Source organism: Piliocolobus tephrosceles, chromosome 2 (genome assembly GCF_002776525.5).
Source record: "Piliocolobus tephrosceles isolate RC106 chromosome 2, ASM277652v3, whole genome shotgun sequence".
In the NCBI taxonomy this organism is placed as follows: domain Eukaryota; kingdom Metazoa; phylum Chordata; class Mammalia; order Primates; family Cercopithecidae; genus Piliocolobus; species Piliocolobus tephrosceles.
Window position 1 is genome coordinate 178940891 of NC_045435.1, and position 19883 is coordinate 178960773.

The following is a 19883-nucleotide window of genomic DNA, read 5'->3' on the forward strand; positions in this document are numbered from 1 at the left end:
GGAAGGCTCCCAGGAAGCACTGCAGGATGGAACTGTGTTTAACTTGAACCCAAGCCCAGCGTTCCCCAGACCTACCTGACCACCTGTCCCCATTTCTCTTTTGCAGGCTATCTATAAATCTGGTTCCACAGTTCATACTCTGGGGAACACTGCTCTGGCTCAGGGTTTCTCAACCTCAGCACTACTGATCTTGGTCAGATAACTCTTTGCTGTGGAGGGCTGTCCTGTGCATTGTAGGACTTTAGCAGCGTTCCTGGACTCTACCCATTAGAAGCCAGTAGCAGGCCAGGCGTGGTGGCTCATGCCTGTAATCCCAGCATTTTGGGAGGCTGAGGCAGGCAGATCACCTGAGGTCAGGAGTTCAAGACCATCCTAGCCAACATGGTGAAACCCCGTCTCTACTGAAATACAAAAAATTAGCCGGACGTGGTGGCGTGCACCTGTAGTCCTGGCTACTCGGGAGGGTGAGGCAGGGGAATTGCTTGAACCTGGGAGGTGGAGGTTGCAGTGAGCTGAGATCACGCCACTGCACTCCAGCCTGGTGACAGAGCAAGACTCCATCTCAAAAAAAAAAAAAAAAAAACCGGCCAGTAGTAACTCCCTCCCACCCCAAGCTAAAATGTCTCCAGATATTGCAGATATTGCTATATGCCTCATGGGGGCACAGAGCCTGAGTTGAGTGCCTCGTGCCTCTACTCTCTACTCTAACTCATGCATTCTCAGTAGAGGCAATATTGCCCCCAAGGTAAAACTTAGCTCCTGGAGGGAGAAAAATGTCTTACTCATTTTATGTATAAAGCACAGATAGACATACCCTGTATAAATAGATACACAGTATGTCTGTAGCATTAAAATTTTATGAGGGAGTGTTAGGAAAAATAGTCTCAAAAGACTCATTGGGGGAAGTGATAATGAAAAAAAAAAGGGGTTCCCTAGCACCATTCTAGCTCAGTGTTTTAGTTCCTATTTATGCCAATTCCTCAGAAAGAATGATATTTATGGTTCTTTTAAGTTGAACCAAAGAGCTAAGCAAGTGTTGAAACACAGGGAAAGCATCTGGAAGTTGCCAAAAGCTGCGGCTATGAGAGACTTAGGGCTCATGTCAGCTCCTTGGCTATGACTGCTACCCACATTCCAAAGTGAAGATCAAGACCTCAGCCAAGACCACGGCCAGCGAAGCTCCGCAATCTCCAAGCAGAAGGCGCTTGGGTAAGGGTCTTCCTGTTGCAAAAGGACTTGAAGCTATTTTGCCAGGTCACTTCACACTGGTTTGAGGCCATGTCAACTATTGAATCAAACAATGTGGTTGACTAATGCCCTCCAAGTCACTCACAGACACATACATTTGGACGAGTTTTTCTCTTCTCTCTTCTTTAATATCCTTTTTCTTGACTATCTCTGGCCTTCCTTCTCACTCTGGCCTCTCAGATCCCAGTTGTCAGGAGAACATTGCACAACTTGATTGCTGGCCCCTGCATATCCATGATGAGAAACTAACAAACAGGTTGCTGATCCAAAATGTAGAGATCGTTGCTACAGCATATGGCCAGTTAAATGGATTTTTTTTTTTTTTAAACTAAAAAGCCAAAAAGCAGTGGCTGATGCCTATAATCCCAATGCTTTAGGAAGCTGAGGTGGGAGGATTACTTGAGGCCAGGAGTTCAAGATCAGCCTGGGCAATGTAGCAAGACCCGTATCTCCACAAAAAATAAAATTAGTCAGCCACGGTGGCTTGCACCTCTAGTCTCAGCTACTTGGGAGACTGAGGCAGGAGGATCACTTGAGCCTAGGAGTTCAAGGTTACAGTGAGCTATGACTGCACCACTGAACACCGGTCTGGGGGACCCTATTTCTTTAAAAAAAATCTCTTTTTTAAAAGCCAACAAATACATTTTTAAAAACTAAAAATTTTCTTTTTTAAAAAGAAACTGACTTCATTTTTTTCCTTAATCTTTTCTTAGCACATCTTCTTGGCCTTCAGTCTTGGGAAATGACTAAGAATCATTTTCTGCTTCCTACTTCTATCAAAAAACCCCACTTGAACTCAGTACAATTGGGTGAGGGAGAGAACTCGTGCTCACAGGAAGCCACGCACCCTTGAAAGGCACCGGTCCTTCTTAGCATCGTGCTTCCTGAGCAAGCCTGGCATTGCCTCACAGACCTTCCTCAGAGCCGCTTTCAGAAAAGCAAGGTAAGTGGGGATGGGGACATTCTCAGGGTCTTGGGTCGCACACTGCTTTCTGGACCTGGCTCAGACGCTCAGGCCCCTCGCGAGTTTAGGGCTTACACTTGGCACCTACCTTGCAGCCCACACACCTTCTACCTGTCCCCACACCCTCCGAGCCCTCATCTGATGGGCATTCATTTATGTGGGACTCTCCTCCTGCACACATCTGGCCTGAGTCCACATGCCCAAAATAAGTAGATCATTTTCATAAAAAATATACACTTGTCTGCTTCTTGCTTCTAGCAAGACTCCCAGGCAAGAAATATCACACACACAAGGTCTACAGAATAATTCCAGACCCTTACCAGCTCTGTCTCCTGGTTTTTTGTTCTCCTGATAATTTCCTGACTCCTCAGCCTTGTTTATGCCTTTCATTTTCACTGGTAAAATGGTGGAGAAAGACTAGAAAGACTAGAATTGTTAGTCATTCAACAAACTTTTTTGGAGACTCTGCAATGCAGCAGGTGTTCAGTATCTATTTGCATGAGTAAACCAAAATCTTTTTCTTTCTTTTTTTCTTTTTCTTCTCTTTTCTTTCCTTTTTTTTTTTTTTTTTTTTTTTTTTTTGAGACAGGGTTTCACTCTGCTGCCCAGGTTGAAGTGCAGTGGTGCCATCATAGCCCACTGCAGCCTTGAACTCCTGGGCTCAAGGGATCCTCCCGCCTCAGCCTCCTGAGTAGCTGGTACTATCAACACATACCATCACACCCAGCTAACTTTTAAAACAATTTGTTGTAGACACAGGGTCTCCCTATGTTGCTCATGCTGGTGTGGAGCTCCTTGGCTCAAGTGATCCTCCCTCCTCGGCCTCCCAAAGTGCTGGGATTATAGGCATGGGCCACCGCACATCTGGTTTCAGAAGCTCTTTCTTGAGAAACACAATTTGGGCATTGGGTGTGTGGTGGTGAGGGTGTGGGGAGAGAGCGAATGTGAGTTTACTGACGAATGTGAAAAGGATTTTAACAAGGAACGTGAGGGTCCCACAAAAGCCTCAAGAAGGAAGCAAGGGAGTGGCCTTGAGTCGGAAAGTCCTTCAGCCCTGAATTCCTCTGATAGACATGTCAGCATATGATAAATTTTAAGAAGATTTCAACCTCTTTATCTACCAATTTAGATAGGAGTGAAGGTGGTTGGGGAGATAGAGGTTTTACTTCTGGCTGCAATGTGTGTTTTCTAGATCCACCAGGCGAATTCCCACTCTAATAGGATTCTGTGCATAGAAATGATTTTTATATGCAGTTTGACGATGATCATGATCATGCATATAAAATACACCCAACTGAGAATTGTTCAACTGATTTTGTCATCCCTGAAAGTGATTTCAGTAACCCCAGACTATGAAATATCTTTTTGAAATACATCCTTGAAGAACACCTGCTTGAAAAGGAGCTTTTACGATCCTCACTTACAAATGAGAGAACTGAAGCTCCTAGCAGAGAGGTAAGAAAATTAGTGAGTGCCCGAACTGGAATCTGAAACAAACCTGTCTGCCTCCAAAGCCCAAAATTATTTCATCTGGCTGCAGGGCCCTGTGAGTAACCGAGCCCTTCATCTTAGGAAAGGCACATACAGACCTGGAGCAAAACAGTACGCAGCTATACTCTGCATTTAGCAACACTTTGGTTTATTTTTGTTCTCACAAAAATCTCCTTTGCTCTTCCCCTCATTAGCTTCTTCTGGTTGGGCCCAGACCTGCCTTGAGGAGCCTGTAGAGTTAAAAAATGAACCCCACGGATATAGCAGACACCACCCTTGATGAAAGCATATACAGCAATTACTATCTGTATGAAAATATCCCCAAGCCTTGCACCAAAGAAGGCATCAAGGCATTTGGGGAGCTCTTCCTGCCCCCGCTGTACTCCTTGGTTTTTGTATTTGGTCTGCTTGGAAATTCTGTGGTGGTTCTGGTCCTGTTCAAATACAAGCGGCTCAGGTCCATGACTGACGTGTACCTGCTCAACCTTGCCATCTCGGATCTGCTCTTCGTGTTTTCCCTCCCGTTTTGGGGCTACTATGCCGCAGACCAGTGGGTTTTTGGGCTAGGTCTGTGCAAGATGATTTCCTGGATTTACCTGGTGGGCTTTTACAGCGGCATATTCTTCGTCATGCTTATGAGCATTGATAGATACCTGGCAATTGTGCATGCGGTGTTTTCCTTGAGGGCAAGGACCTTGACTTATGGGGTCATCACCAGTTTAGCTACGTGGTCAGTGGCTGTGTTCGCCTCCCTTCCTGGCTTTCTGTTCAGCACTTGTTATACTGAGCACAACCATACCTACTGCAAAACCAAGTACTCTCTCAACTCCACGACGTGGAAGGTTCTCAGCTCCCTGGAAATCAACATTCTCGGATTGGTGATCCCCTTCGGGATCATGCTGTTTTGCTACTCCATGATCATCAGAACCTTGCAGCATTGTAAAAACGAGAAGAAGAACAAGGCGGTGAAGATGATCTTTGCCGTGGTGGTCCTCTTCCTTGGGTTCTGGACACCTTACAACATAGTGCTCTTCCTAGAGACCTTGGTGGAGCTAGAAGTCCTTCAGGACTGCACTTTTGAAAGATACTTGGACTATGCCATCCAGGCCACAGAAACTCTGGCTTTTGTTCACTGCTGCCTTAATCCCATCATCTACTTTTTTCTGGGGGAGAAATTTCGCAAGTACATCCTACAGCTCTTCAAAACCTGCAGGGGCCTTTTTATGCTCTGCCAATACTGTGGATTCCTCCAAATTTATTCTGCTGACACCCCCAGCTCATCTTACACGCAGTCCACCATGGATCATGATCTCCATGATGCTCTGTAGAAAAATGAAAAGCTGAAACACAGAGTCAATGAACTTTCCACATTCAGAGCTTACTTAAAATTGTATTTTAGTAAGAGATTCCTGAGCCAGTGTCAGGAGGACGGCCTACACCCATAGTGGAAAGATGGCTTCTCACCCTGCAGGCAACTTTTTCTGTCCCACTAGACAAGTCCAGCCTGGCAAGGGTTCACCTGGGCTGAGGCATCCTTCCTCACACCAGGCTTGCCTGCAGGCATGAGTCAGTCTGATGAGAGCTCTAAGCAGTGTTTGAATGAAGTTGTAGGTAATATTGCGAGGCAAAGACTTTCCCTTCTAACCTGAACTGATGGGTTTCTCCAGAGGGAATTGCAGAGCATTGGCTGATGCAGTAAATCCCTACCTTTTGCTCTGGCAAATGGGCCCTCTAATTAATTTCTTGCTTTTGTGGAACAATATAGAAAACTGTTTTTCTTTTTTTTTTTTTTTTTGAGAGGGAGTCTGGCTCTGTCGCCCAGGCTGGAGTGCAGTGACCCGACCTCAGCTCACTGCAAGCTCCGCCTCCCGGGTTTACGCCATTCTCCTGACTCAGCCTTCGGAGTAGCTGGGACTACAGGCGCCCGCCACCACGCCCGGCTAGTTTTTTGTATTTTTTTAGTAGAGACGAGGTTTCACCATGTTAGCCAGGATGGTCTCGATCTCCTGACCTCATGATCCGCCCGTCTCGGCCTCCCAAAGTGCTGGGATTACAGGCTTGAGCCACCGCGCCCAGCCTAGAAAACTGTTTTTCTAATAATATATCTCAGGCATAGTATATTCCATTGAGCCAGATGTATGAAGTAACAATTAGCGAAGTAATGAAACCAGATCTTAGTTCTTTATTGTAAAGGATTATCTGTTAATTGAAGCCAAACTTTTTATACTGATATAAGGGTGAGGATATGAAGACATTAGAATGGTCTGATTTCCAAACACGAACTACAAGGCGTTTAAAATCCAAACATATTTGTGAAAATTCAAACACAGTTTCTCACTTGTTTGTGGACATGTTTTGTTCTAATTATAACAGAGGAATATTAAAAAGTTTTAAATAGGCTGGGCGCGGTGGCCTGTGATCCCAGTACTTTGGGAGGCTGAGGCGGGTGGATCACCTGAGGTCAGGAGTTCGAGACCAGCCTGGCCAACATGGAGAAAACCCTGTCTTTACTAAAAGATACAAAATTAGCCAGACATGGTGGCACATGCCTGTAATCCCAGCTACTCGGGAGGCTGAAGCAGGAGAATCGCTTGAACCTGGGAGGTGGAGGTTGCGGTGAGCCAAGATCACGCCATTGAACTCCAGCCTGGGCAACAAGAGTGAAATGCCGTCTTAAAAAAAAAAAAAAAAAATTAAATAATACATAGGCCAAGAATACATTTATTTGAGGTCATTTACTTGTTTATATTTTGTCTTATTTTATTTTATTTCTCACTCTGTCACCCAAGCTGTAATGCAGTGGTACTCGGTTCACTGCAACCTCTGCCTCCCAGGTTCAAGCGATTCTCTTGCCTCAGCTTCTCAAGCAGCTGGGATTACAGGGAAACGCCACCACGCCAGGCTAATTTTTGTATTTTTAGTAGAGACGGGGTTTCACCATATTGGCCAGGCTGGTCTTGAACTCCTGACCTCAGGTGATCTGCCTGCCTTAGCCTCCCAAAGTGCTGGGATTACAGGCGTGAGCCACCTCGCCCAGCCAAGTTCTTTTACTTGTTTATAAACAATCCCTTCGTAATTAAAATTAAGGATTAATAAAGCATGATAATACCTCCTTAATCATTTTGAAGTGCCTGCTATCAATTGAAATAAAAATAATCAACAAAGTTATTGTTGACATTGTACAAATATGGTTGTTAAAAAATTATGAAATTTGAAAAGTATCATCCTCTCTTAAAATATTGGCCCTAGTTTTTTGTTTTTGTTTTTGAGACAGTTTTGCTCTTGTTGCCCAGGCTGGAGTGCAATGGCACGATCTCAGCTCACCGCAACCTCTGCCTCGTGGGTTCAACCAATTCTCCTGCTTCAGCCTCCCAAGTAACTGGGATTACAGGCACCCGCCACCATGCCCAGCTAATTTTTTTGTATTTTTAGTAGAGACAGAGTTTCACCATGTTGGTCAGGCTGATCTTGAACTCCTGACCTCAGGCGATCCACCTACCTTGGCCTCCCAAAGTACTAGGACTATAGGTGTGAGCCACTAGGCCCAGCCATTGGCCCTAGTTTTTAACTTTTGGGTGACTCAAAAGTTTGATTAGTCATTTCTTTTTTTTTTTTTTTTGAGATGAAGTCTTGCTCTGTCGTCCAGGCTGGAGTGCAGTGGCGCGATCTCAGCTCACCGCAAGCTCTGCCTCCTGGTTTCACTCCATTCTCCTGCCTGAGCCTCCCGAGTAGCTGGGACTACAGGTGCCGCCACCTCGCCTGGCTAATTTTTTGTATTTTTTAGTAGAGACGGGGTTTCACCGTGTTAGCCGGGATGGTCTTGGTCTCCTGACCTGCTGATCCGCCTGCCTCAGCCTCCCAAAGTGCTGGGATTACAGGCTTGAGCCATCGCCCCTGGACTGGTTAGTCATTTAAAGCATTTAATTAATCCTTTCATACTATTAAGATAAATTGCTATCTCTGTCCTTATAGCCTTAATTAAGCAAATACTCCAACAAAATCTGGGAGACCTCCAATTCCTCCCAAAACAAAAACTTATCTTGCAAGCTATTAACTGAGTTAACCAGTTACAAATGCTTTTGTTATGTTTATACATTCTTGCACGCTTTACATTTATAAAGAATGCATTTCCAGAAAATTTATTTTCAGTAAAGTGATTTTAAAGAGGGAAAGTTGATGCTGTCTTCATAGAAAATAAAATAAAATAAACTCATTTATAGCCCCAGGGAGCATTTTTTTCCTGATCGTGTTTGTGTTGGATCTCCTGACGTGGATGAGAATCAGAGCTGCTGATGAGCCATTGCTTCACCACATGCTGTAGATGTGAACTCACCCAAGGGGAGGAATCAAAGCGTTCACTGTTGCCATGTCCTCTTCGGGCTGTGTGTCGCTGTCCCGCTGTGTGTCGCTGTCCCGCTGTAGGGGACTTGGAGACGAGAGTGAATAAGTTAGGGGTGGGCGTGGTGGCTCATGCCTGCAATCCCAGCACTTTGGGAGGCCAAGGTGGGCCGATAACTTGAGGTCAGGAGTTTGAGACCTGCCTGGCCAACATAGTGAAACCCCATCTCTACTAAAAGCACAAAAAGTAGCCAGTGTGCTTGCAATCCCAGATACTTTGGAGGCTGAGGCATGACAATCACTTGAACCTGGGAGGCAGAGGTTGCAGTGAGCAGAGATCATGCCACTGCACTTCAGCCTGGGTGCAGACTGAGTGAGACTCTGTCTCAAAAAAAAAAAAAAAAAAAAGATGTTAGGGATGGGCCAGTTCCCTGGCAGAGTTTCCTTAGACAACCTCTGTGAGTTGGGCTATGATCTGCCAAATCCTAGCTCTGCATTCCTTTGTCAGTCTGAGCATGTTACTTTTCTATGTTAGCCTCAGTTTTCTCTTCTGTAGAACATACTTCAGAGGGATTGAAAAAAAAAAAAAAGATGATGAATGCAAAGCACCTATGTTTCTAGGTCATAGATAAAGGAAACTTTTGGATCTGTCCAATCAGAGGCTGCCTCTCTTGTCCTGGTAGAGCTGTTAATTTTATTCATTTAATTGTAGTGAGACATAAACTTTAGGGCACCAAAGTACAAAAGCTGGTCAGAGGGGCTTTACTGCCCCTTCATTTCCATCACAGGCTGTACCAAGTCTGTGAGGTGCAATCCAAGTGGCTTCCGTATCTCTGCCTGAGAATGGGTCTTTCATTTTCTCAAAGTCAGTGAGAGCGCCTCTCTCTCAAAGTTGGAGAGAATATTCCCTCAGGATAGGAATGTAGAACCTCTGGTGACATCCAAACATAACCCTCTTAGAACACCCAGAATAAAGTTTCTTCCATTAAGCAAAAGAATCATGGAAAGAAAGCCAGCATGATTTCTACTGTTTTTTTTTTTTTTTTTTTTTTTTTGTGAGATGGAGTCTTGCTCTGTCGCCCAGGCTGGAGTGTCATGGTGCAATCTTGGCTCACTGCAACCTCTGCCTTTCAGGTTCAAGTAATTCTCCTGCCTTAACCTCCCGAGTAGCTGGGATTACAGGCATGTACCACCACGCCTGGCTAATTTTTGTATTTTTAGTAGAGACAGGCTTTCACCATGTTGGCCAGGCTGGTCTGGAACTACTGACCTCAGGTGATCCGCCTGTCTCAGCCTCCCAAAGTGCTGGGATTACAGGTGTGAGTCACCACACCCAACCAGCCAGCATGATTTCTAAACAAAGATGGGTTTAACTATAAACTTTCAGACTGGCCGGGCGCGGTGGCTCAAGCCTGTAATCCCAGCACTTTGGGAGGCCGAGACGGGCGGATCACGAGGTCAGGAGATGGAGACCATCCTGGCTAACACCGTGAAACCCCGTCTCTACTAAAAAATACAAAAAACTAGCCGGGCGAGGTGGCGAGCGCCTGTAGTCCCAGCTACTTGGGAGGCTGAGGCAGGAGAATGGCGTAAACCCGGGAGGCGGAGCTTGCAGTGAGCTGAGATCCGGCCACTGCACTCCAGCCTGGGTGATAGAGCGAGACTCCGTCTCAAAAAAAAAAAAAAAAAAACAAAAACAACTTTCAGACATTAGATTCATGTCTTTCTTGTTGCAACATACCTAGCCTAGGTGTAATTTGCTCAGGAACAATAGAAGTGGGTTTGCTTTTGGGGTGATGTAAATGTTTTGGATCTAGATAGAAGCATGGGTTGCACAATGTTGTGAATATACTAAATGCTACTGAATTGTGCATTTAAAAATGGTTCATTTTATATTATGTGAATTTTACCTCAACAACATAACAATAAGAGTGACAGGAACTAGTCCAGCCAATATCTGTCCCATAGTAGGCTCTCAAATTCTATTGAATAAGTAAATTAATTTCATCTGCTTTTCATGAGAAGGAATAATACAGGGTGAAGCCAAAGGGTCTTTAGACCTTTAGGGAGATTATTTGCAAGAAACTCTTATAACAATTTGGAACGATTTCTGTTGAAAGAGTTGCCTATTGGCCGGGCGCGGTGGCTCAAGCCTGTAATCCCAGTACTTTGGGAGGCCGAGACGGGTGGATCACGAGGTCAGGAGATCGAGACCATCCTGGCTAACACGGTGAAACCCCGTCTCTACTAAAAAATACAAAAAACTAGCCGGGCGAGGTGGCGGGTGCCTGTAGTCCCAGCTACTCGTGAGGCTGAGGCAGGAGAATGGCGCAAACCCGGGAGGCGGAGCTTGCAGTGAGCTGAGATACGGCCACTGCACTCCAGCCTGGGTGACAGAGCGAGACTCTGTCTCAAAAAAAAAAAAAAAAAAAAAAAAAGAGTTGCCTATTTTGTGCCAAGCAGAATGCTAGTTTATGGAAATAATAAAGGAATAAAGAAGTAAGTTCTGCCATTCACGGAATTAACAATCCGATAAAGGAAACACAAACGCAGGATTAACTATACTGCAAGCAAGACAAGTGTGATAATCAAGCCACAAGAAAGATACTTTGGGACTCCAGAGAAAGGAGAAGTTGATTACATTTCAAATCTCATAATATGATTAACTTTTGAAGTAGACCTTGTAGGGGATGCATGATTTTGATGAAGGGAAGGGAGAAAGGGCTTCCTAAGCTGATGAAATAGCATCTGAAAAGGCAGAGTGGTGTTAAGAGGGCACTGTGTGGTTAGGGGGTAGTTGTAGGGTTTTCTTGTAGTTAAAGTGCATGGCAGTGGGGCAGTGGAGCAAAGTAGGGAAAGGTGAGACCAAAGGAAAGTACAGAGCCAAGAGGCAGCAGCCTTGAGTCATGGACTGAGTCAGCTGCCATCCTGCTCTGGGCTTGAGACTGTCAGGGTGTTAAGGGGTGCTGTCCACACACCCACCAGTTCAGGACTGAAGCACTCACTCTACTAGTCATCGGGAATGTTGGCCCTGATAACTCTCAGCTGGTCTCCCTTCAGGAATCATCCTCCCTGGGGGCAGCTCATATTCAGTAACTGGATAATGAGGACATGCAAGCACTTGCCCCTTGCCTAGATTTGGGATAACTCTCAAGGGCCATTGCTACTCCACAGCTCCAGTGAGATTAGCTGAGGCCTCTGTTGCAACTGTGTTGCAGTTTCACTTTTCCCACTGTCCAAACTGCCTTCTTCCTTTCTTCCTTTTTTTTTTTTTTTTTTTAGAGATAGAGTTTTGCTCTTGTTGCCCAGGCTGGAGTGCAGTGGTGTGATCTTGGCTCACCACAACCTCTGCCTCCTGGGTTCAAGCGATTCTCCTGTATCAGCCTCTTGAGTAGCTGGGATTACAGGTGCCCGCCCCTAAGCCTGGCTAATTTTTTGGTATTTTTTAGTAGAGATGGGGTTTCACCATGTTGGCCAGGCTGGTCTCAAACTTCTGACCTCAGGTGGCCCGCCCGCCTTGGCCTCCCAAAGTGCTGGGATTACAGGCGTGAGCCACCACGTCCAGCCCCAGTCTGCTTTGTTTATGCCCTTACAGATGTGGCTTCCAAGAGGACTCCCTACTAAATCTCCTGCATGCTGATCTCAGAGCCTCAGAGCATGCTTCCAGAATCCCAGCCTAAAACAAGGACTTTCTGATCACACTGGGGACAAGTGAGCACCTAACATAAATGGAAACTGACTTAGGAGTGGGAAAATGAGGAGACATAATCTCTGCATCAGGGATGTGTTTCATTCATTGTCTTTTAACCATCAACCTCACTTAACCGTTGGCGCCTCTGTTTTCCTTTGGCCCCATAATTTCCCTGTCTCAAGCCCTCAGGCATCTTTTTCCTACACACCTTATTCCTGTTATCGTTACAGCCCATCTCTACCCTTGGTCATGCCACAACCATCTGTCATGCTATATCCTGTACCCTACATCCAGAGACTGTCCACTCCGTCACCAGCCTTTCTTGACTCAAATGAACTAGACCTAAACTCCACCCATTTTTTGTGGTCATAATACTTTACCCCTTGAAAGCTTACAATAGCTCCAAATTCCCCTTTCAGAAAATCAGAAATCCAAGTGCTTTTATATATTTACACTCATTTTACCCTCTTCTTAAAGTAGATAAGGTTGATTTTATTACTCCAAGAAATTGAGGTTCAGGAGAAACAATATTTTAATCATGAATTAGACTCACTCCACCAAAAATACCCACCACCTAACTGCCTAGTAAAATGGCTAGCACAAAGCTCAATTATTTTTTACTGAATGAGTGGATTTCCTTATCTCTTAATCAAGTACTCTACACTGGCAATTCAAGTTTCTGTTTAACTACACAAAGTTCGCTAGTCCTATCTCCAAAATCCCCACTGTATTTCTAATAAGACTTTATGTGACCAAGTTCAAAGACTGACTGAATTGTTCCAGAAATACTGGTGGGCTTTAGGTCAAAAATTACTTTGTTAAGACTTTTCATATTGAATGTAACTGCAAAAGTCTGCATTTTCACCTTTTCTGAGAAATTGTGAACCAGCAGTAAGAAGAATGAATTTTAAAACCCCCAAACTGCATTTGCACCAGACTTGGAGACAGAGATCCTTTTCAGACTCCAAAATACCTGGATGGTCTGCCCAAAGCAGCTGAGATCAGGCGAAACCTGTGTGGGAAACGGTGAAGTGCAGGGCCGTGAGAGATGCAGCAGGTACGGACGTCAGCAACACACCAAAGGCATTTCCTGAGCAGAGGGTGCACGGGGTGCTGTAGGAAGAGAGGTGATCAGCACTTGGGTCAGAAGTCTTCCTGGCCCCAGTTTGGTTCAGAGAAGCAGAGGAGGCAGGTTTGCCAAATTTCAAATTTGCTGAAGGCAGACAGTCTTCGTCTCTGTGGCAGCAGAAAAGAAGAGAGCCATCGGGTTGTGAAGCCAGCTAGCCTGGAAAACTGCTGCCATTGCTTTCCTCCTAGGCAGAAACACAAACATAAGCACATTAAATGCAAAGACAAATACTAAGAAAAATGACACCATTGACTGTAATCTGGAGAGGAATACTAGAGAAATATAGGAAAATACAGAAAATATTTCATTATCATGATAAAATATGTCTATCTCAGCTGAGAAGGCGTCATAGGCCACTCCAGAGGCATTCCAGCTAGCTAAAAATAGGAAAGAATGCCTGTGATCACCACTTCTATATAACATTGCCCTGGAGGTACCAGCTCCACAAGATAAGGGGAATAAGGTAGAGGTATAGAAATTGTCAGTGACTCATGCCTCTAATCCCAGTACTTTGGGAGGCCGAGGCGGGCGGATCACTAGAGGTCAGGGGTTTGAGACCAGCTTGGCCAACATGGTGAAACCCTGTCTACTAAAAATACAAAAATTAGCTGGGCGTGGTGATGCATGTGGCTAGTTCCAGCTACTCAGGAGCCAAGGTAGGAGAATCACTTAAATCCAGGAGGCGGAGTTTGCAGTGAGCTGAGATCTCACCATTGTACTTCAGTCTGGGCGACAGAGTGAGACTACGTCTCAAAAAAAAAAAAAAAAAAAGCGAATCTGAGAAGCTGTCACAGCCAAGAGGAGCCTAAGGAGACAACTACATGTCATTAGTTCTGGATCAGAAAGAGGACATTAGCTAAACATTAAAGAAGCGTGAATAAAGAATGAAAATTAGTTAATAATAATGTATCAATATTGGTTCAGTAAGTATAACAAAGGTAGCATTCTAATATATGGTGTTAATAATAGGGGAAATCTGGCCGGGCGCGGTGGCTCAAGCCTGTAATCCCAGCACTTTGGGAGGCCGAGACGGGCGGATCACGAGGTCAGGAGATCGAGACCACCCTGGCTAACACGGTGAAACCCTGTCTCTACTAAAAATACAAAAAAAAAAAAACTAGCCGGGCAAGGTGGCGGGCGCCTGTAGTCCCAGCTACTCCGGAGGCTGAGGCAGGAGAATTGCGTGAACCCGGGAGGCGGAGCTTGCAGTGAGCTGAGGTCCGGCCACTGGACTTCAGTCCGGGCGACAGAGCGAGACTCCGCCTCAAAAAAAAAAATAATAATAATAATAGGGGAAATGTGATGTGTGGTAAGTGGGAACTTTCTGTGCCATCTTCACCAGCTTTCTGGAAATCTAAAACTGTTTCTAAAATACAAAGTTTATTTAAAAAATTGGAAAGGGGAAGGGAAAATATCTCTAGCTCCAATGATACTGTTGAATAATTGGAATACCCAAGAGAATTACTTAAAAAACTATTATTAACAATAAGATAATTATGTAAGTTAATAAGGGAAGATGTTAATACATCAAACTCAATTACTTTTATATTTACAAATAACAATCAAGATGTGGGATAACAGACCCACATTATGAAAGAGAATAGAAATAAATCATAATTAAAATATGTATTATCTATACATAGTATGAAACAGATAGAAAATATACGGGAACAACTTACTTTAAAACACTATTACAGCACTAGGCCAGAAAAGGCCTTATACAAGCAGGCTTAATGGTATAAAAAACGCAAATTATTTTCAGTTAAATTATTAAATACGTTATTCTTCAAGACATATTAATAGCTTTTTAAAAATTACATACACTAATTTAAAAGTTTACGTAAGAATGAACAACAACAAAAATAGCCTGGACCACTCTGAAAAAGAAGAACAATGAGGATATGCATATTATAAATTAACATGTATGTTAAATTAATTAGCTAATTAAAATATACAGCAATGTTGCAGAAAGTCAAATGAAACAGAATGGGAGATCTAGTTTAGTATGAGATCAAAATACACATGAGAATTTAGTGCATATTAAAGATGGCAACTTAAATCAAAGGAGGACTACAATAAACTATTTATTCAGAAGTGGGCCAAATGTATTGGCATCTGGAAAAAAAATTAAACTTGATTCATATGTCACACTATACATGGCTTAATTCCAAACAGAAAAAATATTTAAATGTAAAAATTGGAAAAATAAAAGTTTTAAAAGAAAACATGGTACAATTTCTTCACAATTTGTGCAGCAGGCAAAGCCTTTCTAAAAATAACTCAAAATTCAGAAGCCATAAAGGAAATTCAGAAGCCATAAAGGAAAAGATTAATAAATTCAACTCTGTGAATTAAAAATATGCATGACAAAAACATCCCCAAAGAAAAAGTCAAAAGACAAATGACAAACAGGGTCATTTGATGCAGTTAAATGCAATTGAACTTTTTTCAAATTAGCAAGTGGCACATGGATGTTTGTTACATTATTCTTGGTACTTTTCTATATGGTTGAAATGCTTAATAATAAGTAAATTAACATATACTCATACTATGAAATATGGTGCCATTAAAAAGAATAACTTTCAGCTATATACCTATACCATTCACAAATGTCCATAATATCTTAAGTGCATTTTGAAAACCCGGAAGTATAAACCCCAAACTATTAGCCATTTTATAGAGGAAAAAATTATGCTTTGTATGTTCTAGGCTTCTTTATTTCTTTAAGCAAACATGCATTACTTTCATAATCTGCCAAAGCAGTAGCAATATTTCCATTTTAGGAAAAAAAGGAGAACTTTGTGATGATGGAGAACTGACTAAAATAAACCACACAGAGATATTCTGGAATATAGGGCTCCCAGGTGACTTGAACATGTGCATGTCATCCTGATATAACACCTGCCCACAGAGATGTGCAGTGCTTTGAAGAAGATGCTGACATCAGTCCTGAGGATGGATAGCTGAGTTTGTGGTATGAGATAGGTACCAGATAGCATGCTGAAGCCTGCAGAATGTTTGAATTCTTTTGATCATACTTGATATAAACAGACTATCATTGGAGGGCAGCAGGCAGGAAAAGGATCTGCGTTGAGACTAGACTGTACAACCACCTCTCCATGGTTACCTTGGTTAGGGAGATTCCTCCTAATTGTTTTGATGTCACTAGAAAAATGTCAGATGCAAATAAAGTGAACGATGGTTCACACAGAGCATTGTGTGACCTAGTTGGGCTCCTCTTCATGGAATGACCAGGGAAGAATTTGAGGGAGTTCGTGCAGTGGACAGAGGGTAAATATATGAAGGAATGAATTTGAGTTGTAAACACAAGAGTTGTTTCTAATCTGAGTCCTTAAGAACTTCTTGAGGGTTACAGATCTGTTCATTCTATTACTAGAAAGACTTCCAATTAAGGTGCAGTAAAAAGTTCATAGTTCGGGGATCTTCCTGTTTTCTAAAACTAATTGAAATGTGATAGACAATATATAACAACAGAGGCCTGATTGATGTCTGGGTACAAATGCCACTTTGAAAAACTGCTAGACAACTCTGTGTAAAGTTGAACATATACCTATTTTATGATCCAATAATTCTATACCTAGGTATTGATCCAAGAGAAATGAAAACTTTGGTCCACAAAATGACTCATTCAAGAATGTTGGTAACATCATACTTGATATGATTTGGCTGTGTCCCCACCCAAATCTTGAATTGTAGCTCCCACAATCCCCGCGTGTCATGGGAGGGACCTAGTGGGAGGTAATTTGAATCATGAGGTTAGGTTTTTCCCATGCAGTTCTTGTGATAGTGAATAAGTCTCATGAGATCTGATGGTTTTATAAAGGGCGGTTCCCCACACACACTGTCTTGCCTGCTGTCATGTAAGATGTGCCTTTGCTCGTTTTTCACCTTCCATCACGATTGTGAGGCCTCTCCAGCCATGTGGAACTCTGAGTCTGTGAAACCTCTTTCCTGTATAAATTAACCAGTCTCAGATATATCCTTATTAGCAGCATGAGAACAGACTAATACAGTAAATTGGTACCAGGTAGTGGAGCACTGCTGTAAAAATATCTGAAAATGTGGAAGCAACTTTGGAACTGGGTAACAGGCAGAGGTTGGAACAGTTTGGAGGGCTTAGAAGAAGACAGAAAGATGTGGGAAAGTTTGGAACTTCCTGGAGACTTGTTGAATGGCTTAGACCAAAATGCTGATAGTGATATGGGTGATAAAGCCCAGATTGAGGTGGTCTCAGATGGAAATGAGGAAGTTCTTGGGGACTGGAGCAAAGGTGACCCTTGTTATACTTTAGCAAAGAGAGTGGTGGCATTTTGCTCCTGACCTAGAGATCTATGGAATATTGAACTTGAGAGAGATGATTTAGGGTATCTGGTGGAAGAAATTTCTGAGTGGCAAAGTGTTCAAGAGGAAGCAGAGAATAAAAATTTGGAAAATTTGCAGACTGATGATGTAATAGAAAAGAAAAAAATTTTTCTGGGAAGAAATCCAAGCCTGCTGCAGAAATTTGCTACATAACAGGAAGTTGAATGTTATTCACTAAGATAATGTGGAAAATATCTTCAGGGGATATCAGAGTCCTTTGTTTCAGCCCTGGTCATTTCAGGCCTGGAGGCCTAGGAGGGAAAAATGGTTTCCTGGGCCAGGTCCAGGGCCCCCCTGCAGTGTACAGCTTAGGGACTTTGTGCCCTGTGTCCCAGCCACGCCAACCATGGCTAAAAGGGGCCAAGGTATAGCTCAGGCTGTGGCTTCAGAGAGTGCAAGCCCCAATCCTTGGCAGGTTCCAAGTTGTGTTGAGAGTGCAGGTGCACAGAAGTCAAGAATTGAGGTTTGGGAACCTTGCCTAGATTTCAGAGGATGTATGGAAACTCTGGGATGTCCAGGCAGAAGTTTGCTGTAGTGGTGGGGCCTTCATGGAGAATCTCTACAGTGCAGAAGGGAATGTGGAGTTGAAGCCCCCACACAAAGTCCCCACTGGTGTATTGCCAAGTGGAGCTGTGAGAAGAGGGCCACTGTCCTCCAGACCCTAGAATGGTAGATCCACCAACAGCTTGCACTGTGTACCTGAAAAAGCTGCAGACTCTCAACGCCAGTCTGTTAAACCAGCTGGGAGGGGGCTATACCCAGCAAAGCTACAGGGGCAGAGCTTCCCAAGGCTGTAGGAGCCCACCTCTGGCATCACCGTGACCTGGATGTGAGACCTGGAGTTAAAGGAGATCACTTTGGAACTTTAAGGTTTAATGATTGCCCTGTTGGGTTTTGGACTTGCATGGAACCTGTAGCCCCTTTGTTTTGGCCAATTTCTCCCATTTGGAACAGCTGTATTTACCCAATGCCTGTACCCCCATTGTATCTAGGAAGTAACTAGCTTGCTTTTGATTTTACAGGCTCATAGGTAAGAAGGGGGTTGCCTTGTTTCAGATGAGACTTTGGACTTGGACTTTTGCATTAATGCTGGAATGAGTTAAGACTTTAGGGGACTGTTGAAAAGGCATGATTGGCTTTGAAATGGAAGAAGAACATGAGATTTGGGAGGGGCTGGGGCAGAATGATGTGGTTTGGCTGTGTCCCCACCCAAATCTCATCTTGAATTGTAGCTCCCATAATCTCCATGTGTTTTGGGAGGGACCTGGTGGGAGGTAATTGAATCATGGTGGTGGGTTTTCTCATGCTGTTCTCATGATAGTGAATAAGTCTCATAAGATCTCATGGTTTTATAAAGGACAGCTCCCCTGCATACACTCTCTTGCCTGCTGCCATGTAAGCTGTGCCTTTGCTCCTCCTTGCCTTCTGCCATGATGGCCTCCTCAGTCATGTGGAACTGTGAGTCCATTAGACTTCTCTCCTTTATAAATTACCCAGTCTCTGGTATGTCCTTATTAGCAGCATGAGAATGAACTAATACAATACTTAATGGTGCAAGATGGACTGCTTTCTTCCCAGGATCAGTAACAAGACTAGGATGTCTGCTCTTCCATTTCTATTCATATTGTATTGGAAGTTCTCATCAGGAAAAAATCACCAAGAAAAAGAAATAAAAGGGATCTAGATTGAAAAGGAAGAAGTAAAATTATCTCTTTTTGTAGATGATATGATCTTATATGTAGAAAATTCTAAGAAACCCACTATAAAACTATTAGTGAGTTTTATAAATGAGTTCAGCAGGTTGCAGGACACAAGATCAATATACAAAAAACAATTGTATCTACTTTGGGAGGCCAAGGCAGGCAGATCACCTGAGGTCAGGAGTTACAGACCAGCCTGGCCAACATGAGGAAATCTCATCTCTACTAAAAATACAAAAATTATCCGGGCATGGTGGTGCACGCCTATAATCCCAGCTACTTGGGAGGCTGAGGCAGGAGAATTGCTTGAACCCAGGAGTTGGAGGTTCAAGATGGTATGTGAATTATATATCCTCAAAATGCTTAAAATGCCTACCCACAAAATGCTTAAAAGGTAACTTAACTCTTTGTTTGGGGCTCAGTCCTTTGGATGTTAATCCAACTGGGCCGGTGCACCTAAATAATTAATAAATATCCTCTGAACCCCATCGGTCTCTCTGATTCCTTAAAATCCTGTTACATTTCTGGGAGCTCACCCATGATTGGAGACAACAGATTTACTGTCTCCTTTGTCTGTGGGACTAGAGCCCCAGGGCCGGGGAAGACCTGGCATCCAAGGTGTGCCAAGGGGGAGCTTCACCTGGATGGAAACAAGCTCTCCCTGTGCCCCAGCGCCCTGCCTGGTAATGCAATGGAACCGGAGATGGGGCTGCAGGACAATACCAGCACTTTGGGAACCACGGTAAGGAGCAAGGGCCCAAGGCAGGGAAGCCCGTCCCATAAGGACAAAGGGGAGCTTTATCACCTCCTGGGGGATGACCACTAATCCAACACCCCCAGCCGCGGCAGGAGTGGCTTTCCAATTTGGATGAAACTCGTGTCCCCACTAACAAAGTGAAAGTGGCTACCAAGGTGTACATTAACCGAGATCAGGAGGCA

At 43.7% G+C, this 19883-nt stretch overlaps 1 protein-coding gene across 1 annotated transcript; it reads left to right on the plus strand.

The window, feature by feature from the left end:
- Positions 1 to 2044: 2044 nt before the first annotated feature.
- Positions 2045 to 5522, plus strand: CCR4 (C-C motif chemokine receptor 4). Its single transcript, XM_023214667.3, has 2 exons — positions 2045 to 2191; positions 3898 to 5522. The coding sequence occupies exon 2, from the start codon at positions 3949 to 3951 to the stop codon at positions 5029 to 5031; it is 1083 nt and encodes a 360-aa protein (XP_023070435.1). The 5' UTR covers positions 2045 to 2191; positions 3898 to 3948; the 3' UTR covers positions 5032 to 5522.
- Positions 5523 to 19883: the final 14361 nt, after the last annotated feature.

Bases quoted from the DNA above. Each gene is read 5' to 3' on its own strand.
- CCR4 (XM_023214667.3), top strand. From the start codon at position 3,949: ATGAACCCCACGGATATAGCAGACACCACCCTTGATGAAAGCATATAC.